General features: G+C 37.2%; 9 protein-coding genes across 9 annotated transcripts; 5 read left to right on the forward strand and 4 right to left on the reverse strand.

Moving 5' to 3' along the window:
• Positions 1-282: 282 nt before the first annotated feature.
• Positions 283-597, reverse strand: CBG09917 (the record flags this gene model as incomplete). Its single annotated transcript, XM_002641559.1, has 2 exons — positions 283-447; positions 493-597. 2 exons carry the CDS (start codon positions 595-597, stop codon positions 283-285), a joined length of 270 nt encoding a protein of 89 aa, XP_002641605.1.
• Positions 598-2,371: 1,774 nt separating this feature from the next.
• Positions 2,372-2,902, forward strand: CBG09918 (the record flags this gene model as incomplete). The annotated part of the gene is made up of 2 exons (XM_002641560.1): positions 2,372-2,476; positions 2,522-2,902. 2 exons carry the CDS (start codon positions 2,372-2,374, stop codon positions 2,900-2,902), a joined length of 486 nt encoding a protein of 161 aa, XP_002641606.1.
• A 5,135-nt stretch (positions 2,903-8,037) lies between these two features.
• Cbr-rgs-1 lies at positions 8,038-8,790 on the forward strand (the record flags this gene model as incomplete). The annotated part of the gene is made up of 3 exons (XM_002641561.1): positions 8,038-8,539; positions 8,598-8,710; positions 8,758-8,790. The coding sequence occupies 3 exons, from the start codon at positions 8,038-8,040 to the stop codon at positions 8,788-8,790; spliced, it is 648 nt and encodes a 215-aa protein (XP_002641607.1).
• A 6,957-nt stretch (positions 8,791-15,747) lies between these two features.
• CBG09921 lies at positions 15,748-16,515 on the forward strand (the record flags this gene model as incomplete). Its single annotated transcript, XM_002641562.2, has 3 exons — positions 15,748-15,978; positions 16,167-16,377; positions 16,424-16,515. The coding sequence occupies 3 exons, from the start codon at positions 15,748-15,750 to the stop codon at positions 16,513-16,515; spliced, it is 534 nt and encodes a 177-aa protein (XP_002641608.2).
• Positions 16,516-17,029: 514 nt separating this feature from the next.
• On the reverse strand, positions 17,030-18,246 carry CBG09922 (the record flags this gene model as incomplete). The annotated part of the gene is made up of 4 exons (XM_002641563.2): positions 17,030-17,174; positions 17,222-17,436; positions 17,477-18,023; positions 18,074-18,246. The coding sequence occupies 4 exons, from the start codon at positions 18,244-18,246 to the stop codon at positions 17,030-17,032; spliced, it is 1,080 nt and encodes a 359-aa protein (XP_002641609.2).
• Positions 18,247-20,852: 2,606 nt separating this feature from the next.
• CBG25896 lies at positions 20,853-21,665 on the forward strand (the record flags this gene model as incomplete). The annotated part of the gene is made up of 3 exons (XM_045244201.1): positions 20,853-21,054; positions 21,319-21,411; positions 21,457-21,665. The coding sequence occupies 3 exons, from the start codon at positions 20,853-20,855 to the stop codon at positions 21,663-21,665; spliced, it is 504 nt and encodes a 167-aa protein (XP_045098970.1).
• A 517-nt stretch (positions 21,666-22,182) lies between these two features.
• CBG25897 lies at positions 22,183-22,541 on the reverse strand (the record flags this gene model as incomplete). The annotated part of the gene is made up of 3 exons (XM_045244203.1): positions 22,183-22,218; positions 22,270-22,482; positions 22,530-22,541. The coding sequence occupies 3 exons, from the start codon at positions 22,539-22,541 to the stop codon at positions 22,183-22,185; spliced, it is 261 nt and encodes an 86-aa protein (XP_045098971.1).
• Positions 22,542-22,966: 425 nt separating this feature from the next.
• Positions 22,967-23,531, reverse strand: CBG09925 (the record flags this gene model as incomplete). Its single annotated transcript, XM_002641564.1, has 2 exons — positions 22,967-23,478; positions 23,522-23,531. 2 exons carry the CDS (start codon positions 23,529-23,531, stop codon positions 22,967-22,969), a joined length of 522 nt encoding a protein of 173 aa, XP_002641610.1.
• A 481-nt stretch (positions 23,532-24,012) lies between these two features.
• Positions 24,013-24,564, forward strand: CBG25898 (the record flags this gene model as incomplete). Its single annotated transcript, XM_045244204.1, has 3 exons — positions 24,013-24,018; positions 24,065-24,295; positions 24,547-24,564. The coding sequence occupies 3 exons, from the start codon at positions 24,013-24,015 to the stop codon at positions 24,562-24,564; spliced, it is 255 nt and encodes an 84-aa protein (XP_045098972.1).
• Positions 24,565-25,301: the final 737 nt, after the last annotated feature.

Consider the following 25,301-nt stretch of genomic DNA (forward strand, 5'->3'; position numbering starts at 1 on the left):
AAATTCGTAGAAAGTAATATCAAACTGAGTTACAAACAATTCGTATATTAAAAGAATTTTCAATTTATAAGGTCGCATCTGAATTAAAATACATAAATGTTACTGTTGCACGTGGTACTTTCTCATCGAGAATGTTGTTTGAGTGCAGCACACACCGAATAACGTCACGAATTGTGACTTCTTCAATTGGTTGAAACTTAGCACCAAAATATCCAGAGTGATCACCACCTTCAATGGAAATCGATACAATTGTCTCCTTCTTGGTGAAGGGGTTGTGAGATTTCAACAGCGCGACAATGTAATCACAAAAACATTTGCACCGGGCTCTGTCAAAATGATACTTCTTGACATCTGGAGTAGAAACTCGATCGACTTCATCTGTCCATTGCTTTTGTCAGCAGAAATTTTGTCAGTCTTTCTCAATACATGGATTTTGAAAAATGACTCCTAATTATTATTCATTAAATATGATACATAAATAAATTTACTCACAACTTCACAGAGTTCAGATTCTGGATCATTAGAGGGGACAGTTGGTGATTGTTGTCCTTTACCATCAAAGTGCTTTGGATTTTGCATATTCAACAAGTGATCCATTATGCCGAAATTTAAATTGGTTCAAGTATAGAAGAAAAGTAAGAAGAGAATCCAACGGATGATTAAAAAAAAGTTTGAAACAGAAATACATACAACTGAAGCTTTTAATCGAGAAGCCGATCTTTGAACTAGATCTTTGAACTAACCTAGATCCCTGCAATGTTGTGACTATTGTATATAATCAAATTTTGCAGAACTCAGCAAAACTTTCCTCACCGATACTCTCTAAAAGTGTACATAGATTCTGGAATTCACTACCGATGGAACTGTTCCCGGCTAAGCCTTTGCCAAAGGCATTTCAATACAGACTGTCAAACTGTGATCTTTAAGATTATTCAAACCGCAACAGTTACTAACCACTAATGTTTCCCAACATACCCTGTTATCTAATAGCAGCAATCTAGTTTGTCTAATATTTTGTTGAATTGTAATCTCGAATATTCTATTCTACACGTGTCGGAGGTATCATGCCGCCTGGTGAATAAATGAAGAAGCACCGTACACTTGTAATCAAAGTAAGAATAGTTTGTGTAAGAAACAAACAATGAGACAGAAACACCACAGAAAGCATCACAACCAAATTGACGCCCCATCATAGGAAGATCGTTCAAATGAGACGAAATTCAAAAAAAACCTATAATTAGGCGCCGCAATGAAAGGGGGCGGGGCGACCAAATTTTTCTCCCTTTTCATAAGTCAATCTTTGAAGTCTTCTACCGGGCGTTAGAAACTCATTATTTTTTGGGTTAAAACTTGTCCCCACGTAATCGACTGCAAAAAATCGAATGGAACCATTAGTTTTTCAATATTTTCATTATTTTGATTCGAAAACTTCGAAAAATAGGAGTCGGAGTGACAAAATGGGCTAAAATTGTTAGATGAAGGGGGGATGCCCCCAAATTTGTTGATGGATTCTGGTAGATTATGAACTGGGGGATTGGATTTTGAAATAAAATAGAATTTCTACTGTCGCCGTAAAACACAATTTTCAGCCAAAGTTCCAGCCAAAATAAAACTGAAACTAGCAAATAACAGCAAAATTTTCACTTTTTCATTTTTAGCAAATGAAATTTAGCAAATGAGACTATTTTAGCAAATGAGCGAGTTTAACAGTGAGCATATTTAGCAAGTGAGCATTTAGCAAAAGATCATCAAGCTAATGAGTATTTGCCAACTAAGTCTTGTGTACACCTGTGTCAATTTTCAGAAAGACTGATAACCTTCAAGTAGTTTTAATACCTATCCCAAAATCCCAAACTTTCAAAATTTCCTGTTTTTGGAAGTTTTGAAGGTGAAACAGGGGGGGGGGGGGGTGCCCCCGATTTTCTTTATACCATAAGATTCTGCGCAAAATTTGCCACTAAATACAATCCTAACTAAAAAAAATCTACTGTCGCCGAAAAATGTTAGGCGTCTGTTTCCATATCATTCATAGACCAATTTCTTTAAAACATAGGAAGGAAGCAACACCGGAAGGCCCCGCCCACTTTTCTGCGCACCGCAAAAAAAATGAGGAGAAAGTCAGTACATTGAGGTCTGATAGAAAAGGGTCTGTAACTTGTTTTTTCAGTAGAAATTAGCAATTTCCTTAACTTTGGACTCTTTTTAGTGATGAGTCATGGAAAATAGGTAAGATCATCTTACTCACCTTTTCAACCATTAGTTTTTCAAGCTTCAGTTGTATGTATTTCTGTTTCAAACTTTTTTTTAAATCATCCGTTGGATTCTCTTCTTACTTTTCTTCTATACTTGAACCAATTTAAATTTCGGCATAATGGATCACTTGTTGAATATGCAAAATCCAAAGCACTTTGATGGTAAAGGACAACAATCACCAACTGTCCCCTCTAATGATCCAGAATCTGAACTCTGTGAAGTTGTGAGTAAATTTATTTATGTATCATATTTAATGAATAATAATTAGGAGTCATTTTTCAAAATCCATGTATTGAGAAAGACTGACAAAATTTCTGCTGACAAAAGCAATGGACAGATGAAGTCGATCGAGTTTCTACTCCAGATGTCAAGAAGTATCATTTTGACAGAGCCCGGTGCAAATGTTTTTTGTGATTACATTGTCGCGCTGATGAAATCTCACAACCCCTTCACCAAGAAGGAGACAATTGTATCGATTTCCATTGAAGGTGGTGATCACTCTGGATATTTTGGTGCTAAGTTTCAACCAATCGAAGAAGTCACAATTCGAGACGTTATTCGGTGTGTGCTGCACTCAAACAACATTCTCGATGAGAAAGTACCACGTGCAACAGTAACATTTATGTATTTTAATTCAGATGCGACCTAATAAATTGAAAATTCTTTTAATATACGAATTGTTTGTAACTCATTTTGATATTATTTTCTACGAATTTCTTTTTTCCACTCTAAATGTGCATTTAATTACAACTTTACACAAAATACGGTTCTGAAGACCAATCATTCCTATAATAAATAACTGAAGTTATTTTCCTTAGTCAGACTAGTTAAAATGGAAACAAAATTAAAAGATTGGTTCTCTTACCCCATTGAAGAAACCTCATTGAAATTTCAAATTAAATGATTAAAAATAAACAAAACAATAGAAACAGGAAACAAATAAAGGAAATATTGATAAATTATCCGACAAAACACACAAGAATTACAACTCCTTCAAAAACATGTATTATTAAATAAATTAATAAAACCTGAAAGGAATTAATTAATTCTAAAATAAATATACAAAATATAAATTAGTCTACAACTAATTAAAAAGATCAGACTTTTCTTAAAGAATCTCCGAACACCCCTCCGAAGACCACCCATGATGAGTCATCACATGGATGAGTCATTACGGCGCCGGTTCGCGCGCCCCTCTCCCCCTCCGCGCGTGTGTCTTATATATTATTGTTGTCCGAAAAAATTGGAGTTGAGACGCAGACAGTTAATCGAAATATTTCTCTGCGTCTCTACCGACTATGCGCTATTTAGGCTTGTCGCTTCGAGGTGCCTACCGTATTCAGACTGCAAAAAATACTCTCTCGCTCCAATTTTTTCGCACAACAATAATACATCCCATAACTCTCTTACTAGAGCTCGGAAAAGTGGATCCAGAAGCGAAACTAGCGTGATTTGAACGCATCTTCAATACGTTATATCTACGAAAGAAATAAAAATAATCGAAACCTAATCAAAATAAACTTTAAATTCCGGTCTTATTCCAGAAGTAGTTTCGGATAATCTTTCTAGCTTCGAGGTTTCTGATAAAACTATTCGTCAGTCAACCCGTCAGCTTCCCATTGCCGCATACAAAGCTGTCTGAAAATTTTCAGATCCCTCAATTTTTCGTCTCAAAGTTGTTCAACTTTTCTTCCCGACATTTGTTGCAGTTCGAAAACAACACAAATTGCAACACCTTTCTTCAAATATCAAATGATTCATGTTAATTATTTTTTCAATTGACTAGTGCCAACATAGTTCAGATAATTGATGGAAAACAGATTTCTAGAAATACTACAATATTTCTTAGAGAAAAACTTGATAATTACATGTTTGAAGTTCTTAGAATTTGTCATTCCAATGGTCAGGAGGGAGGGGGTGGTGTATGTACAGTTGATCAACAATAACCGGATGCCACCGGATATGAAAAAACGAGCAACATTTTCTAAAGCATTCTTTCTCTTTTTTAAAGTCATTCTTCAGTTACAATTGCACAACCTGATAGGACTTCTATAGTTTTCCGAATGATAAAAAGACAAAACTTTCAGAAAATCTATTTTTATCTCTTAAAAAAATCAAACCAACGATTGTTTCACTATCTATTTTGTGTAGCCTAATTATTTTCGGCCCCAGCTTGTTGTTTCTACAAAAACATATCTTCATCCTTGTCTCCGAGAGATAGACTGTTCATTTTTCTTCCATTGAAATACCATGTTTTCTGTCTACCACTTTTGCAGGTTCTCAATCAATAATCAGTTTCCGTTTCGAAACCTTTTCTATGTAAATTTATGCAGTTTTCTCTTTCCATGAGTTCAACAGTTTATGGTTATGAAATTTTCGAGATTTTTCAGAATTATTACTTAAAGTTATATTTTCCCTTTCTTCAAAGTCAAGTGCTTCTGATTCTAGATTTTTCAGAAAATGAAATGTTAGAAAAGAAAGATCATCATCGTGTCTAGCATTTGAAATCACTAATTGTCTGGTTGAAATTCTGAGAAATTTACTTTTTCGAAATGCTGATTCTGAGAAATTCTGAATGGCAACATTCAAAAAGGTCATCATCTAGAAATGAGAATATCAGTGTAACTTTGTTGTAGTAAGAATTAACAGAAAATCAATTGAATCATTTCCTTAGAAAAACCACAGACTTTAGGTTTCATGATGATCTGAAATATTCTGTTCAATTCGACAAGAAAAAATGCGCCTAGGAATTTTTGACAAGATATGGGATATCTTGTAGTTTGGAGCTTCCGTTATATTCTGAAAATATTGAAAACAACCTTCTGCTGTCCTTATTTCAAAACTTGGAAAATCAGCTCCCGGCCTGTGGGTTCGGTCGGCCCGGTGGGCACTGGTTATCCCATTTGAAAAAATGTTTGAATTTCTTAAAGGTTTTGAAAAGACAGGGAAACAAATTACTGTACGCCCGGTGTCGAAACGGGCCGGGACGGAAAATTGAAAATTCTGAAAAAAATCAGCCCCGCCCTTGCAAGTATAGTTTGCAGTATTTTTTGTTTTAATTCATGCGATGATCCAGGACAAACCTCTCTAGACCCAATTAATTCGAATGTGGCAGCAGCTTCATTTGAAAACAAAAACAAACTACGATTTTCGGTAAAATTCTGTTCTGATTACCGCGAATACGGTTATCAAAACATGCCTTATCTGAAGATGAGTTAGTAACCTAGTTTGGTTTTAATCATTTTTTCTAGCTCATTATCAGTATTCGTGTTTCTGAAAATCCTTTATTTCCCGTTTTAACATTTCTTACAGCTTCTTCTTTCATGTTTCCCCTCGAGTAGCATGGAAACGCACTGTTAACGTCATCGAGTCCGACGCCCACTTCTTTTATGGGTTTATTGAATCTCTCCCAACTTGCTTCTTGCTCATAAAATCTCTCTTAAGAACTACTCGGCACGATAGATTCCTTCCTCTTGCTTTGTTTTCCAATCAAAAACTTTTTGTTTCCCTTCACTCACAAGGGCAGGAAATTAATGCGAGCTGGTATCCCTCCCATTCTTTTCGATTAAGAAAGTTTTTTATGCATTCCAATTTCCGAGAGAGTCGACCGAGTGATGAATGTCGAATACCGTAGGCATAGTCGCTTTCTTCTTCTCCTTTTTCGTCGTTTTCAGCTCCTCCATCCCCAGCTTCTGGCTCCGCCCATTATTCTTGAAATCTACTCTTTTTGAAAAGACAGAGTCTTTGGTGGTGGATGATAGGGTGCCTTCTGTTTTCGAATCACATCATGTCGCTCCGTTGCCTAGATACATCTTGATGCAACCTGTCATTACATCAAGATTGGTACCTTTAACCCTTGTTTTTCACTCTTCTCTCGAGCTATTCTTCAGAGAGTTGTAACTTTAACTTCTTCTATCTTCTTCTTCAGAATAGCTGGGATATTGAGACCAGGTTAGTTTGTTCTAGGATTGGGTGAAGTAAAGATAAAAGAGATCACTGATGATTCCTCGGAGCAAAAGAGTTCTACCTAGCAATCTTGGTTACTTGGGAAATATGTATCAGCAAATTTTTGGCACATTTGCCTCTACTTGAGGCACCGGTGCCGCTGAACGCGGTAAACATAAGCGAGAGGTACGCATGTATTTTGCGGGCCCTACCAGTACCCTTGCCGAGCCGTTTTTTGAAACTCATGAGCCAGTGGGCTTCAATTGGAGAAGATAGGTAACTCTGGACACGGTGACCTTTGGACGAGAATCCTGTGCCCCTCTGAAGATATCGGGTTGTCTTGTATGATACGGTTTACCTTCCTTCCCAGATTCGACCCATTTAGAAAAACGTTGAGTCATGTAACCAAGTGAGCTACATCAACGCGGTTTTCAGAAAAATAATCAGGCGACTGAAAACGCAAAACTGCTCGTCGAAAAGCTTGTAATACCTTCTGATTCAAGCAATGTTAAGAAACATGTTTGAGGTGACTAATAGGAAAACTTGTAGGATTGTTTTGCTGTAACAGATTCAGAGCATCTAGGAACTACCGTATTTCCTCTAGTAGAAGCCCAACGAAGCCGTCAATTTCGAACTTACTTATCTCTATTCTGGTTAACGAGTTCAAAACTTTGTCAACTAAAAAAATATTGGTGACATTAAGTTACATAAATTATCAGTGGACAAACTTTTGATATTTTTTACAGGATTCGAGATAATTGAGCTTCAGTTTCACGGCGTGGGCGGGCTTCTGATTTTAAGTTCTGATTCGGGGAAAGCATCACTGATCAAGAATACGCAACACTCGTTATACTCCAAAAGTCATTCCTTTTGAGCTCAAACTTGAGAGGCAAATGTAATGTTTCCGTAGGTAGCGTTTTTTGCATAGCCCTTCGTTGTCGACCGCATGTTCTCATTTTACAAGACGATCCTGGAGCAATGTTTTATTTGCCGATTTACTTGTGCCCTTCCTCTTCTCTTTCCTTTCTTCCCTTTGCTTCCCCTTTTTTCTCCCATTTCCCCCCAACTTCATTATTCCAGAATAATCGCTTCAAGATCATATGTATGTGTGTGTGCATGTACATCATAGACTCCTATATTTTCAAGAGTTTTCGAAATTATGTCATGATCTATATCGAATTACTATTCTTGACTTCTGAGCAACGGCCGCAAGTGGTCAGTTTCCGTCTGATTGAATTTTCTGCAAATGTAAAAACCCAATTGCTTCTATTCTGCCCGTCATTTTTCTTTTTAGATTCAGAAGTATTGACGTTCTAATTACAAACGTAGAAACCTTAAGACGCCTTCTCTCTTCATTGCCGTTTTGTATGAAGCCGTCCTTCTTATTCTTCTTCTTCTTCTACTTTTCTTCTTCTTGCCTTCTGGCTCCTCTCCTCTCATGTGCTTTTACGTTGTTGCTCCATGCGCACTCGCACTCACCCATTCTTTCTATCTTTCTCTCTCGCTTTTAGAGCCCTCTCCACTCACAAATATTCATCTCTCTCGGCGCCTCCGTTTTTTCTCTCCCCTCCATTTTTTTCCCTCACCGTCTTCCACAGCGTCACGTCGCGACGTCTTATATATTTCTTCCTCCCCATTTCGAATCGATTCGCTCCTCTTCATTTTCATTTCATCAGTGTTTCCTTTTTCATTCTATTTCTTATATTTCCCTATTTTAATTTTCATCTCATCCCTATTCTATTCCCGTTTCTTTTTTTTTACTTTTTATTCCTTCTCGTTTCTTCGTTTTTCCTCTCAACTAATTTTTCCTTTTTTCCGGCTGCGACTTGAAGCCAGCTGATGGGCTACATGGGTTGCTGGTGTAGCTCATTTGGGCGCAAGTACAGTGGAACTGTATCGCCACAACGGGCGGTAATTAGTGAGCAAGTGTCGTTCGATATGGTGCATTCTTGGAGTCTATCGTTTGACACACTGATGAAATACAGAACCGGACAAAAATACTTCGCGGATTTCTTAAAAAGTGAGTATTCCGATGAGAACATTCTTTTCTGGCAAGCATGTGAAGAGCTGAAACGAGAAAGGAATTCGGAAAAAATGGAAGAAAAAGCGAGGATCATCTACGAGGACTTCATTTCCATTCTCTCCCCAAAAGAGGTCTCACTGGATTCCAAAGTTCGTGAGATCGTCAACACCAACATGTCTCGTCCCACTCCACATACCTTCGAGGAGGCTCAACTTCAGATTTATCAACTGATGGCCAGAGACAGTTATCCTCGATTCTTGACTTCTACCATGTACAAGAACATGCGAAACTCATTTGGTGTCAACGAATCAGCAACTAGTAAGTGTACATTTTTGATTAGCTATGTTTCATGCACTGCAAAAAAAACATTTTACAGTCGACGACGAGCGAGAGCGAGAAGAGCGTGCCGAGCGTGCTCAACGTGCCGAGATGGGGGAAATGGCTCGTTTGAACGCATTGAATGCCAGTGCATCGCCCAGAGAAAACGATGTAAGTGTTTTTGTTTTCAAAATGTTTCTAGGAAAACAACATTCCAGGAAACCGAAATCCATCACAACTATCAGAATTAAAAGCATTGTCTTCTGTCATCCTGAATGTAACGGTTTGTTGCTTCAAATTTTGACGACTACGTGGATTTTTTCAGAGCTCTCCCCACATCAAACAATCTTGAATCTCGGTCATTCAAGAAAACAATCGTTATTCATCATAAATTTGTAGTTTGCAAAAAATGGTGAGTGGATCGGAGATGACACACTCAAAATTTGGAATTTGAATTTCTGTTATTGGGAGTTTTGAACATTTGGGTTACGCCATACGCACCAGCTGATGATATGTTTTTACACCTGCCTGAATTGCTATGAAAATGTGTTACAACACACAGAACTAGAATTTATTAAATTGCTGTGTTCCTTGTTTTTTATAAGTTAGGTTATCTCGGTTCCTTTAAAAGATATTGAAAATTTGTCAACTGAGAAAATGTTTTTCATAAAGTCACCAACATTTTTATTAGTTGACAAAGTGTTGATTTCTTTTGAAGAAACCGAGATAATTGAGCTGAACGTATAGAGTGGGCTTATTTAAAACAATTAGCCATTAAATCAGTTCAAAATTAGCCACTAAATCAATCAAAATCTTTTGGTTCCCAGTTTCTGGCTTACTAAAAATAATTACTGTAGTCCAAGAACCATCTGGAAAAAACATAAAGGTGTAGGCTTTGAGAACAACGCTAGAGAGCCCAAATGCTATACGAGATGCTAATTCATCAAATAAGAACCGCACACATACATCACAATTCGATCCGCGTTTCCTCTTCTTTTCAACGAAAAGAAGAAGAATAATGTATTCCAAAATATGACAGCGTGCATAAATACTCATTTGAATGCAGAAAAAAAGCCAGCCGCGACTCTTTTGTTTGAGAAAACGAATGATCTCTTTGTGTTTGTCAAAATGTGCTACACTGAACTCTTCTGAAGGTGATGTGAAGTTAGCATTAGGAAAGAGCAAAACTGGGATTCTAGAGGAGTTTTTTGGAGTTAGGGACAATTCATACCCTAACTTACAAGGGAACCTTTTAAGTGAAGGTAGGAGTTAGCAGAAACCACTTACATAGATCGAAAGAGCATAGCCAAAAACCTATAAATCCGTTTTCAAAGTCTTCTTACGAGACCTTTGAAGTGCTGAAATTTCAGTTCTAGGGCCGAAAATCCCATTTTCAGTGTAAAATCGGCAATTTTCCAATTTGATTTTCTCCACTCCTAGCACAGGTAAAATGCGAACGGATCCGTTACGAACGCTGAGCGTCCGTAACGGATTGTTCGCGAATCACTTGTGTAGGAGGTTTTAGGACTTGAAATTTTTTGTGTAATACTCAAAACTATGTGAAATTTCAATTTTCCGACATTTTCCACATTTTCCAAAAAAAAACATTTTTTTGGACCCAGCGAAAATCTAGGCAAATTTTGAAAGTTTCCAAAACTTCCGACAATACTTTTTTTTTCAGAAAATGTTCGAAATATAAAATTTCACATAGTTTTGAGTATTACACAAAAAGTTTCGAGTCCTAAAACATCTTAGGAGTGGAGAAAATCAAATTTGAAAATTGTCGATTTTACACTGAAAATGGGATTTTTGGCACTGAAACTGAAATTTCAGCACTTCAAAGGTCTCGTAAGCAGACTTTGAAAACGGATTTATAAGTTTTTGGCTATACTCTTTCGATCTATGTAGGTGGTTTCTGCTAACTCCAACCTTCACTTAAAAGGTTCCCTTGTAAGTTAGGGTATGAATTGTCCCTAACTCCAAAAAACTCCTCTAGAATCCCAGTTTTGCTCTTTCCTAATGCTAACTTCACATCACCTTCAGAAGAGTTCAGTGTAGCACATTTTGACAAACACAAAGAGATCATTCGTTTTCTCAAACAAAAGAGTCGCGGCTGGCTTTTTTTCTGCATTCAAATGAGTATTTATGCACGCTGTCATATTTTGGAATACATTAGGTTTCCTTGTTAGGGTATGAATTTTGGCGTAACGGTAAAGGAGGTTTAGTGTACAGCTATTTTATGCATGCCATCGGGCGGCTGCACTAGGTTCGCCCACAAGGCTCAGGGGCTAGTGGCGCCGCACTTTCAATACTCGTCCCACCAGTTCAACTCCCTGAGATGCTTATATGAACAAAATTTCGAGACAGTTATTTTTTCATGCCCCACCCCACTATTAAAATAATCTTATTTCTCAGATTTCAACCGCCAAACCGACTCAAACACGTGCTATTTCTATGGAATTCTTCTATGGAATAATTACTCTAAACAGTATATTTCACCCTTCTCTTTACCGAGCCAACTTAATTCAAAACTTTTTTTGTGATATTCTGATCTCTCTGTCTCTTCGTTTTTTGATCTTTTTTCTTTTTCTTCCAAAACTGTCGGTGTCATTCTGATTGCATGATTTGCATTTGTACTAGCTTACTTGTCTTCTAGTATCTGCTTCCTTATTTTCTCTCTCAAAAATTTATTCAATCATCATCCATTTCTTGTGATACTTTGAAAGACATTCTATCATTTGTCTTCTTTAGTTTTTTAATTCTCCAATTTGTTTCCATTTCCTCTCATCCCACATCCCATTCATTTCTGTTTCTTCCCCCCGTGACCATTTTCGTGAATTCCAATCTATATATGTCAACTAGAGCCATCAATTACACAGGTAAAATGCGAACGGATCCGTTACGGACGCTCAGCGTTCGCGCGCGGTTGAAATAGGAACCGCATACGGACCGCACGCGACCCGTTTTCAGAAAACCACAGCACATTATTTCGTATTTCTCCGTATTCTATCCGTTTGCGAACTCCGTATCCGATCCGCTTGCGAATGATGGACAAACGGATCCGTTCTCGAATCAGACAAAAGTTTAAGTTGCTGTGGTTTTCTGAAAACGGGTCGCGTGCGTTCCGTATACGGTTCCTATTTCAACCGCGCGCGAACGCTGAGCGCCCCGTAACGGATCCGTTCGCATTTTACCTGTGTATTTTATTTTTGCCGCTCCATTCGCTCTTTTTTCTTCTGTTTGAACCTTTTCCCTTTGATCAAATGCTCATTCCTATCATTTTTTGTTTTCTTTTTATCCCCCAATTGAATCCTTCGAACTTCATCTTCGACACCTTGTAGTTGACTTTTTTTCTTCAGTTGGGGAACATTTTTTGTATAAACTGGTTCATTAGAAAAGTGTGACAAGGGGAGTTCAGGGCAAACAAAGGGCAATGTTCAAGAACAGGAAGAATCAGTGCAATTGCTCAGACAGATGATAAATGAACAGAAGCCATGCAACTTGAACTTGAATTTTTCCGAGACCAATAGGAAGTTTAGTTGGAACTAATCTAAAAACTTGAATTCAAGGAGGAGCTTATGTTTGGCAAACTCAAAAGGGAATGAAAAAGCTGACTTATTTTTTCAGATTTACTCAATAAGTCAGAAGCTTGGAATACATTTCGAATGACTTATTCACGAGTGAACACATTTTTTTAAATAAAACCAATAAACAACGACTTTTTTCTTTTCTTTTTTTTTGTTTCAGTATATGAGAAAAAAAGGTTTTGTTTGACTGGTAACTTTTAATTAAAAGAAAATCAAATATTGCAGGTAGTGACGACAATTGTTGATGAGAGTTATTTTCAGAAAATCTGAAATTCACATGGCTGAAAATATAGATGGGGGTCGTGAAAACGAGTTAGAACATTTCAATACGTTGGAAAATAAATTGTAAAAGAAAGAAATATGTATATAAAGAAGTATAAAAGTTGGGTATTCAAACATCTTGTGAAATTTATCGTAAACACTCTAATAGAAAGTCCCCCCAAACCGCTGGCGTTGAGCCAATTTAGCTTGGCTCTTTTGAAGGATATCAAAAAATGGTAAACTAACAAATTGTTCATGATATAACAAATTTTTTTTAGTTGGCCACTTTTTAATATCTTCCACAGGAACCGAGATATATGAATTCAAAGTTGACGGATTGGATGGCCTTCTATTAGAGAGTTCCGGCAATTCTGATTAGGAAAAATTTTTGGAGAATGTAAAATGTTAATATAAGAAATTTGCTCATAAGAACATATGAATTAAAAATGAATGAATACATATGAACATTACGGTTAGAATAGAAAATTACTTGAATATCATTTATTGATTTGACGATGGTTCTTCATCTGCAACCACTAGTGCCGGAAGCTCCTTTATCAACGATTGAATCCAGTTTCTGTTGACAAGCATAACTGAAAAAAAACGAACCGTTTTTAAACTTTTTTGTATTAAATTACCATAGAAGTAGGAGCAGTTGTACGCCCAAATTCCAATCGAAATGAAGACGACTAATACTGGATACTGAGGTCCCACAATCACGAAAACAAGGATCACTTGAAGGAAGAAAGCGAAAAAGCGAAGAACGAAGAGCCGAGCGTTTTTGTCTTCAGAAATATTAATTTTCTGAATGTTGATTTCTTTGTTATCAATCGATGCAATAGTCCTCAATCGATGCAAATGGAATAGAAAAAGAATGGAATGAGTGGCAAGAAGAGTCGTTGAAAGGATAATACTCAACTCTACCAGGGCATGATGGAACCATTTTTGAAGAAAGAAGCAGATGATCAGAAGAACAGAATCAAACATGGTGGACGCCTCCGTGCCAATTTTCATCCATACAACAATATCCTGAAGGTGTCTCGACTCGGCCTCTCTGACTTGTCCCAAATCAAAATCGCCTGATATTTCCGCTCGAGTCCTTTCTCGTTGGGGCACATTGGACTCCTCTATTTCGATAATTTCAGATGCATTTTCAGTTTCGTTCTCGCTTTCAATGCTTGACATAGTAGAGGGTTGAACTGAAATTGGAGGTACTATAAAAGTCTTCAAAATCCAGAGAAGAATGAAGATAACTCGAAAAGTGGGAAAAAAGAAAATAGAGATTGATATCACCAAAAGTTGTTTGAAATAGTGTATGCAGAGAGTACTTCGGCTTAATTGGCGGGTGTTGGGTGGAAAATGTTAGAGTTGGCATGAGAAAATGTTTACACGAATAGAGACTGGAGTAACATGGAGGGTGATTAGAACAAATGACTCCGAAATGTATTTCCAGTTTTCAGAAACCGTATCATTAGGTGTTCTCAGGCGTGCTTCAATTGAGTTTCAATTTACCGTAATAACTCTAATAGAAGATCACCCAATACTCCCACGTTGTGCTCAATTATCTGCAATGCAAGATATCAAGAATATTTCAATTGATAATATGCTGGTGATATTTATGACAAACATTTTATTAGTTGACAAGTTTTATTTATCTATTATAGAAATGAGATAATTGAGCTGGAAAGTCAAGTACATGATGCTCCTTTATTAGAGATTTTGGGCTAATGTACAGCCAATCAAATTTTAGAAACGAAGTGAGTATCCCAAATCGGAAATTAATAAACCTAAATCGAAATTTTTGAAATTGCGAAAGTCGATTTCTGAAGTGTGCCTCAAATTGTTCGCCTGTTGTGGCAAAGTCAAAGGTAACGAAGACTCTCGAAATGAATGAGCCAAACGGTGACTCATCCACTAATTGTAGTATTGCCATCAGAGGATTATCTCGCCGAGCTAGCTTCTCTATGCAAAATATTGTAGTTTGAAAACCGAGAAGAAATTGTATCCTAATGACGCTAATTGATTTGTTTTTCACTCGGGTCGTGGCTGTCATAGGAGCTACTTGATCTTGATTTTTGAATATGTATTGGTTGCCCTAAACAAAAATGGAGCTTTATTTTTGTACTTTTTTGGAGAATTTTTCCATTAAAACTGTGTGATTGATACGACACTGGGAGCAAGAGTGATGATTTCAGAGTTTTGGATATCTTCAACTGCTGCGTATCTTGAAAAGGGATGGTACAGAAGGTTTCTATTATTATACAAAAATGAATACTTTTCCTGTTTTCTGGAAATTTTTCTGTATCTTTCAAATATTTTTCCAGAGCCACAACGAGTCCGTGTCTAATCTGAATATGGTTAGAAGATTTCATTACAACACCTATGTTATTATCACAGTACTTTTCCCTTTTCTTCATCTTCTTCGGTAACGAGTAGGAAGAAACCGGTCGTTCGTCCACTTGTGTTGATCACGGACACATTGAATGTGATGTCATTGCCGTGTATCTCTTTTGATCTATCTTCTTCTTCCTCTTCTTCCTCTTCTTTCCGTGTTTTGCCTATTTCTCTCATTGTTCAACAATGTCCTTCTTATGGTTTTTTTTCCATCTTTTGAATGACTCATTTTATCGTTTTCAGTTGCAAACCATTGAAATCCCGCTAGATCTGATTTCATATTTTGGAGTTTGTTATAACGGAATCGAGTCGTTATAAGGTTGTACAAAAGAGGTTAACATGTCTTTTTGGGAGATTTTATGAGATAGGAAAATCGATTTCTCTGACAACTACCTTTTCAGGAAACCAGTTACTTGAAAATCGAACCATACCATCTGATTTTTTAGAATCTTCATTGTCCTTGCACATCAATCATTCACTCAGTAATTCAATAATTTTTTACAACTTGATATCGTCTAGAACTACATATTTTTTATTCTGAAATGTAGTTATCATATTTCGTAGATTTCTAACTTTGAAGAAATTTATCTCGGTTCCTATATTAGAAAGCTGTCAAGTGATGAATTGTTCATCATAATAATGCAAACATTTTATTAGTTGACACATTGTTGAAATCTTGCATATGAACCAAGAAAAATAAGCTCAAAGTGTGGGGCCCATTTCACGATAAAACATATTTTTCAAAGAACACTGCAAAGTTTGAATTTTCAATTTCAACTGTTTTACACATTTGTTCGAATTTTTGAGTTTTAAACCAGATTATCCCTTTCAACATATTTCGTAATTTTTTTCAACATTGTTGGTACATTTTTATTCGAGTTTTCTTTTTAGAGTTTCATATCAAACTTGATACACCTCCGTACTTTTTAAATTCATAAATTGAAATACTGTATTACAGAATATAAAATGAGCACTCAAATTCCGATGGACCCTCCAAAACTGTTCTGCATGCCAGCTCGTCCACTAGTCTGTGGATTGGCACTTTTTGGAGCGATTCGAAGTTTGATTCAATTTTTCATAGCACATGGAATTACTGTCGGACTTTCGCATATTTGTGTGTTGCTTTTAGACTTGCTTCTGCTGTTTGGAGCATACAAAAATGATGTCTTTGCATTGAAATGGTCACAGAGGGTTACTGTAAGTGTTTTTTCTTAAAGCTTGCTTTTTGTTGTCAGTTTTTAATGAATTAATTCGAAACTGTGTATATTGACATCTCCTCGATTATTTAACTTTCAGTTCATGTGCGTCCTTATCTCAATCGCAGTTTTTAATGAATTAATTCGAAACTGTGTATATTGACATCTCCTCGATTATTTAACTTTCAGTTCATGTGCGTCCTTATCTCAATCGCACGTTTCCTGATCTATCCAGTCGTTTTCGCCAGTTACATTGCTTCTGGCCTCTCCAGGAACTTCACAGGTCTCGATGCAAGTGATATTGAAATGATCTCAAACGTTACAAGCGCCAAAGATAACTTTGTATTTGGAATGGTCTCCGGATTCACTCTTGAATTTGCCACTGGACTCTCTATTGGAGGTATTTATTATTTTTATCGGTACCATTTAATTATGTGAATTTCCAGTCGAATGCATGAAATACTTTCTCGTTCACCGTCTCTGGGAGTATGCAAAGGCAACCGAAGCCATTTCTTCCAGTCGTTACGTTATCCCATAAATTTCTTCATCGAATTTTCCTTTCTCCAGTCTATAACTTATTCCAATATAAAACTTTCTCGTTGTCTTTTTCCATTCAAGTTGATTTCAAACTCAGGAAGACAGACGAGCACGAATCAGAAAGATCTACACGATAACGGAGAATAAAGAAGCTTGTATTGGGGAAAACTGGCTAGAATCCTGACCGAGAGTTCAGAAAATTTTTCGATGCACAATTTCAGAAAAAAATGGTTGAAAAAATACATCTCTAATTGAACGGCCCTTGTATAAGAAGGGCCCTAAAAAAGTTATCATGAAAGAATAATGGAGGTTTTACGGAATTTGAAAGCAAGAAGGAATACTGTAGGAGAAAACATTTAAAATGTAGTAGACTACTGTAGGAGAAATTATTTGATAATGAAAAGGATTACTGTAGATGAAAATATTTGAAAATTAGATGGATTACTGTGGCCGTATCTACCTGTTTTTTACAGAACAAACATGTTTAACAACAATGAATAATTCAACTTTTATCCCTACTTTTTGTCTGAATAAAAGCAAAGAATTCCAAATTCGTTCCATCCGTTTCCTATTCTTATGGAAATTGAAATCACAGCATAGCTCTTGTCTTCTCTTGTCATATTAAATGAGTGTTCGGCTCCTGCTTTGTAGAAGTTTCTTCTGAAAATAGTCGACTGTGATCCAAAATAAACTAAAGAAAAATTTACATTTCAGACCAGTTCCTTCCATCCCATCGTGTTGTATCCAAGCCATCGAGTATAACTTCCAGGTTGAAAATTCGTTTTTCTATTATCCGACACGAAATAATAGATTTCGTTTCTGTGAACATCCAGTTTTTGAGAAAAAAATTCAAGTAAATATCATCAAAACGATTTTCTATGAAATAATCATCTAATTCTGAGGAATCGAGACTTTCGAATTGCTGAAATAATTGTACCTCATATTCAAAAATTAAAGCGTACCTTCTCATATTCAAAATTCCCATCTAATGAACTGAACGAAATTTCTAAGTATTTGAACAAATGAAATGTGCTCAAAACTTGTTTTGCGAAGTCCATAGAATTCTTCCTATCTGTTTCTTGATTTGCTTTCGTACTTTTGATGGATAATTTTTCGCAGCTCATATTTTTCAGAAAATCATTTGGTAACCTTGAAAGTAAGTCAAGACGGCTGGGATGCATGAGAAGTTGTCCCACTTTGAAATTTGCATCTGTCTTGAATATAGAAACAATATTCTGGAAAACGAATAGGAAAGATTGTGCGACGTTTTCATAATAGCCATCAATATGAAACTCCTTTCCATAGTGACATTTATTGAGGAATCGTTTGGTCCAGTATGGTTTTCTTGAAGCATCACAAAATGTCCAATTGATCAAATATCGATCAGATGTTTCTAATCTCATTGATATTGCATTTTCATCTAGACAAATGTGATGAAATTTAACTGTGAAGCTTGTGTTTCCATTTATCAAGTTTTTCAAATCTGTTGATACTCGAGAAAGTTTGAACCTGGAAAAAAGTTTACAAATAAATAGCCTTAATACTGAATGAAAACTTACAGATCCCATGGCTTCAGATACTTGAATATTTCCCTATGAACCGTGTCTGGTAGGTTAGCAAGATCAGGAGAATTTCCTCGATTTTTTACTAAATATTGACCCATACTCTCTGGGGGGAGAATGTGAAGAGACTGTACTCTTTTTATGAATGACATGTTATCATTTGTTGACATTTCAATGGGCGGAATTAGATGATAACTGATATCAAATGAATTCCAATTCATCATTAAAGGAAGTCAGGTAAATTAAGGTGTGTCTTCTAGAAACTGAATAGTTTTCTGCAAGCGAAAGTCGTTCATGACTTCTAATACTAGATGAATATTGTATTATTCCGCTTTTAAAAAATCGGAGCTGTGGAAGAGAAACGGAAAGAGACGACATTTTATTCTCTTTTTTGTCACAAACGCCCTCCTCATTAGTTGCTCTCAATAACAGAAAACCCGATAAAGCACAGTAAAAGCGAGAAAATGAATCCAGAAAAAACATTTGCAGGTAGTTGCAGGTAGTTACTATAATTGTCGTTATTAGAACTTCGGCCACGACCACCGGCGTTTTTCTTTCAGAGCTCTGACTTTCAGAATAATAGTATCTGGTGGATTCGCCTGATTGTGAGATACCTGAAATCAAACTTTTTTGCATGTCACCTTGCTTCTTATTGTCAGACTTCTTTGCAGAAATAATGTATCAACTTTCTTCCAATTATCAGTTGATTAATTTCAAAACGCCCTATCCTTTCAAATAGTCACAGGTGATGAACAGATGTTCTTTTTTCACCCGGTGCTGTCCAATTTCGTTTTCAATATGGTTCCCTCAAAGTTCAAATCTTTGTCGCAGCTGTTATTTCGTACCAGCTAACACTAAAACTGAGCATTCCAGGTGCTTATCGGATGAGTGAAAATCATACTTTTTTGTTGGATGAGGAACATCTGTCATCGGTCAGACTGGGTCTATAGAATTCTAGAGGTTTTGCAATAGGAATACAGTGCGTTGCAGGTTCTTATGCACTTTTGAAAGAAGATGAGACAACGTTCTTTGTGATCGTCGGTAGGTGTCGGAGCTGGGACCATTATTGCTCTTTTGATGCCTGGATCATCTTTGAGACATCTCTAACCCGTCGACTTGACGACTTCAAGTTGACATTACTGGTAGAGGGCTGGGATCGATTTGAGCTGATCCTGTTTTTTTATGTTAATTTCCCGATGAGAAAACAGTATTACAGTGTGAATGATTTAGTTGCTTTCTGATAGCTTTTTGGTCCATCCAGCTGCTCCAATTGCCCCGATTGAAGCTTTTCCAGCATCAGTCGGCAAAAGATCCCATGGCACGATACAAACTCAAAGAAAGAGAAACACATAATGAAAACAACTTTTTACAGTGATTTTGGTTGTACAGAATCAAAATTGGCCACCTCCGTCTTCGCTGGAGGTCGTGTTCTACTGATCTTTGGAGTGGTCGTATAAACTTGCAACGGTTTTTTATATATTTCGTTTATTCGAAGGATTTGAAGAAATAAGGAGTGATGGTAACCGGGGAAAGAAAAATAGTAAAAAACGAAGCTAAGAAAGACTAACCCGCAAGAGTTAGTCCTAATGTGGGGAAGGAAAAGAGAGATAGTGGCAAGATCAAAGGGAGGGGGGCAAGTCAGAAACGGGTAATCGAGATCTCAAGAAGTTTTTGGAATTGTGAGGACGGTAAGAAGGTGGGGGCAGTTCTTCACAATAGCGTTCCAAATTGGGATCGTTTGAGAAAAATAGTCGTTGATTTTGGGGTGATGGCATATAAGTAACATGGGATGACGGGCGGAGGAACGCTTGCAAAAGGCTTCCAGATAACTCGCGTAGTTTTCAAGTTTCATTACAAAAATTATCCACTAGATGTAATTTGTTGTCCCAAATCCGATTTTTAAAAAATTAGGCCAATACCTCTAACAGCTCTCAAGCTATGACCCTAAACATGGGTTGACGTAAGAACCTGCGCACTGTATGGAGAGGTGAAAAAGAGAAATAGAATCATCCGGAATTTCAATTCCGGATAAGATGCTATCCGAACCCTACGAATTGTGAAAGGGGACCGTATTTCCAATATTAGAAGCCCATATAAACCGTCAACTTTGAGCTCAATTATCTTGATTCCTGTGTAATATTCCCGAAATTTGTCAACTGGTACAATATTGGTTATATTATTGTAAACAATTCCTCGGTTAGCTAAATTTTGATATCACGAATCAAGATAATTAAGCTCAAAGTTCGGGAACCGAACTATATGTCGAAAACAAACTTTCGAGACTCTCCTGTCTCAAACCTTCAGATCCTGGTATTCTCTGGTCATACCTGAAAACTTTTCCCGACACCTTCTTCTCCGAAATTCATTTTCTATTTCATAGTTCACAGGTGCTCTCCACTCCCTCAGTCTCCAGTGGAGTCCAGTGGAGACTCTCCACCCAAAAAAATTTTTACTTAACTGATCAAGAACCACGACTGCCCTGTCCCCACCCACTCGGGCGACAAAAAGAAGAAGACGAACATCTGTGGAGCAAATGGGTGGTACTAGAAAAGGGGTGGTATAGCCAGGCGCCCTCTCCGTATAAAAGGGATGCAACTGTGGTCAATTTTATAGAATTGTGATTCAACACTCAGGTCCTTAAGAGCAGAGTTGTTTCTTTTTTTCTCATTGCTTTTATAGTTTGAACCAATGTATTCTTGTAGACCAAAAGAAGTTCCCAGCGATGAATCGTCTCCCGTTTATTATCACCCTTTTGCGTATCCCGTTTTCGATTTTCATGGTCTACCGTATCTTCGTCGTCACAGCCTTTGGCTACAACAACTCGCCAGTCGTCACTGTTGCCTTTTTCTTGGTCCACGTGGCTATTTTCACCATGGTCTTGAAAAACAGCTCAAATGGACTCACCTTCTTCGCCAAGATCACACTTGTCATTGTAGAGGTGGTATTGATTGGAGATGCGATGTTCAGTAAGACCGACGGTACGTTGAAATAATGTTCACATTTCAGTTTATAACAGTCACTGGAGTAACACCAATGTATTAGTAGGCTTTTTTGAAAAATCGTCATAGCTAGCCTGAGAAGTATTTGGTATTTTTAAAATTTTTCGACAAAAATTTTCTAGAACTCTACAGTATCTTCCGGACAATAAACGTTCCATTAAAATCACGCTAACCTATTTTAACGATTTCAGATTGTTAATGAAAATGTTTGATTTTAAAAAAAGAACAATGTAACTTTTCCAGGTTTCCTCGTGTTCACCACCAATGCGATCACTCGTGCGCTCGGCTCAGAAAAGGGGTCCCCCCTGAACTACATCTTCTGCCTGGACACCATTGGTGAGATGACATTAAGAATACAATTTCACACCAAATATTTTTCAGGTTTCTTCATCGCCCTCCTCACTATCTGGCTCCAACAATGGGAGAAAAAGTACCAGGCCTCCGTTGATCTCATCGATGACTCCAAGTCAGCTCCTCGTGTGATCTTCGCCAAGAAGCTCACCGAAAATAAGGATGGCTTCTTCGAGGAGTCCTACGGACACCTTCACTTCCAGATGAACGGGAGAACTCTCGCATCGTATTCGTACTGATCTGTTGAGTTCATTACACTTTTCTTATGTTCCGGTATGATTTAACTACGCCGTCTTGTTCCCTTCCCATTCCAGTCCCTATTTAAAAATCCCGATTTCATTGCCCCCCGTTATGAAAAATAATTTTTCAAGGCAGATTCTGTCGCCTTATTCTTGAAAACTTCAAAATTTTTTTTCGAAAAACCCAAAAAAGTATTTTAATTGTTTCATTTTTACTGTTCCCGTTTTTCTTCAAGAATCTGTCCCATGTCAGAATTCGCCACACCATTTTGAAACACATCCGTTTTCCTACTTTGCTATTCTTTCCAAAAACCTGATTTTCCAGATCTTCGAAATATTCACCAGATATGAACTAATAAATGTGTCCTTTAAAAAACGCTGACCCAATATAAAAGTTTATTGGCATACCACAAATAGAAGGTTAGAAATACAGAACGAGGACACAGTAAATAATCAAAGTCACGCAGTCGGGGATTCTTCTTCGTTGTCATAATTTTGCAAGTGGGAAGGAGATCGGTTATTGCGGTACAGCCAGCTCTTCGTAGTTGCCATCCTGAAATTTTGAAAACCAATAATTACGCTTTCCATCTCTCTGAAAACTTACATCTTCATCTTTCTTATCAGCTGGCTTATCCATTTTCGACGGCGTTTGCTTCTTTGAATCATTGGAATTCGTCGTGGCCGGTCCTCCAGCACCGCCCGCCCCACCTCCTGCTGCTCCTGCTGCTGCTCCTGGTGCCGCTGCTCCTTTCTTCTTTCCTCCACAATTAACGACAAACACGAGGATCGCGAAGTTTGCGATCAATGAAAGCAATAACTGAAACTAGACCAGAAAGTTCCAGAATAAAGGGAAGAGAAACTCACTTGTGCAATCATCGGAGCTATCTTGCTTCAACGTCTTTTTAATGTTGATATAGACAAAGTGACAGATTTACTCTTTCTTATTGATTTCATTCTTTCTTTGGTGACCTTCGGAAGATGCTATCAACAAAGGTTTTCACGTGAAATTCGGAGGGATGATATGACCAACTGTAATTATGCGCTTCAATTTTCTCCTTAAATCTTGGGGCAATCATGACTTTAGAGCAACAGAAAATTTGAACCATATTTTGCATTAGTATGGCATTTACTGATTCTTTTCTAAAATTCTTCGAACTTTATGCTTCCGTAATTACAGGATAGTTTACATGGAATTCTAGCTGGCACCATAAGTTCTCATAGGTGAAGATCATAACGAACCGGATCAAAACACAATAAAAGTATTCATTCAATAATCATTATCAACATTTCATAGTCATTAATCAACATTCCGACGATTCCACGAGACGCTTGACGATCCGGATATTCTGACGCGATGGCAATGGGCATGTCTGGATTTCCACGGCTCTGTGAAGCTTGTGAACGACAACGATTTCCTCTTCCTCAGGCTCATCGAAATGCTCGATATCCAAGGTGACGATGTTGAAGACGAACAAGAAGACCATGCACTGTCCGACAAATCCAGCGATTCTCAGAGATCTCTCATTGATTTCGTCATCGTCCATTCCGTCATATTCTTCTGAATCCTCGTCGCCATAGAAATCCTCCTCATTGTATTCGAAGGTTTCCACTTGTTTTGGAACTTCTAGAACAGACGGAAGAATTGTAACGTTATCATAGAGTTCTGGGAGTTCCATGACGATAGATGGAACAACAGGCTCCTTCTGATAGACGTCTTCTGGAGCTAGCAACATCAGGACCTCGCCAGCGTGGCATCGATCGTCGAATCCAGCGGAGACGTTGAAAATGGCAAGAAGAGCAATAAAGGAAATAACTGAAAAGGTAAGATGATTTTCTGTTTACATTATTAGACTTACGGTTAGTCATGGTTAGTAGTGAAGACCGAGGCTGTTAGTATGGAGATCGAGTGGAAGAAACTGAGCAAAACTGAGAGATCTCTTGGAACTCTCCCATCCTTTATGCCAATGTTATCTATATGTTTCATCACGTCTAGAATTTGTAGTACAGTTCACGATCGATGGAACCTTTCTGGTTTTATGAGATTAGTCGAAATTTCTTCGGAGTTGGGGTATGTATTCTGACGTGATGGTGTACAGTGTTTAGCGCTCATACAGCACGTTGCCGATTTTATATATCCCACCGTTCGGCCGCCTCAGCTTACCTAAGCTGGTAGCGGCTCGATACCTCCAGCGTTGGATCCACAAGTTCAACCCCTCGAAGAGATGATATAAATGGAGTTTAGAGAAAACAAACCTTCAAACATACTTTAGGCGTGCTCTATTTTTAAGTACGATATGATCTAGCTGAGTTTTATAATTTATTGATATTTTGACTTACTTAGTTTAGAATGCCAGTAAGTGTTCCATTGCAGACATCAAGCCCATTATCATGTTGTTCAGTATTTCCAAGCTGTTCAATTTTTTCATCTTCTCAATATCTTTTTCTTCTCTGTACTTGTTCTTATTGGATGTGAAAAGAAAAAACCAAAAAGTGCAGAATCCAATGCAAGCAAGAACCCATTGGGTCCATCTAATCGAAATCCAGGTCCCGCATCTTCTCATATGTATGTGGATGCGACAACGACAAAATCAATAGCATATACACAACCATACACCAAACCAGTGGTTACAGCTGATAATGTTCTAAAAACAAAAAGTAAAAATCCATATGTGAAGGTAGAATCGTTGGAGAATCCTCAGAAAGAGCCACCACCAAAAGATATGTCAAAAGAAATGGAAAGATCGGATACGAGAACTGCGATGACATGACAGAGGAGCAACTATTAAAAATGAAGGCAAAGGAGGCTCAAAAGAAGAAAGCAAAACAACAACAACAACCTACGAAGCATAAACCTAAAATTGTTTACAAAAAGGCTACAAAGTATCACATAAAGAAATAAATCATTTTAATCATCTTTACTATTAAAAATCACCAAATTCTGTGTGTGAGTGTGTGTGTCCGTTTGTTCCCGTATCACATTCCCTAACGATGTCCAGAATGAACCAAGTTTTCCCAAATTTTCACAGATTACCCGAAATAGCAGCGAGATGATGCCCGAATATTTAATCTTTCGAAATTTTGTATCTGACGTCTTCTGGAGACGTTATTCTATTTCTACAGCGCAAATTTTTTAGAAAAATATTGAAGAAATATTCACGTCATTTCCGTCTAACCGCCCAAATGTTTTTCTTATCAACGCTATATTTGAGAGAAAAGTGATTTTGTGGAAATATTCTTTTAGTATGGGTTTTAAAGTATTGAAAGGAAGAAAAAATTTTGAAACAGTGGAAAAGAAAGAAAATAAAAGGAAAAAAAAGAAAGAAACAGAATGGGAGGGAAAATAACAGCGCCCTTTCTGAACACTCGATTTTTCAGAATTCAGAATAATTTTTAAAATTTCCGAACTTAATTTCATATCTTTCAAATTTCGGAATTTATAAATTTCTGAGATCTTATTCACCGAATATGCCAAAAAATTTCAAAGTTTCAGATTTTCCAACATTTCCGGTTTCCAATTTTCTGAATGTCTAAATTTTCGAAATTTAGAGTTTTCGAATTCTGAAATCTACATTTCCGATTTTCCGAAGTTCCAAAAACTTTTCGACGAGACTGTGTTTCGAAAAGTTGAATTTCTGA

This window comes from Caenorhabditis briggsae, assembly GCF_000004555.2.
Source record: "Caenorhabditis briggsae complete genome, chrIII, whole genome shotgun sequence".
Taxonomy (NCBI): Eukaryota; Metazoa; Nematoda; class Chromadorea; order Rhabditida; family Rhabditidae; genus Caenorhabditis; species Caenorhabditis briggsae.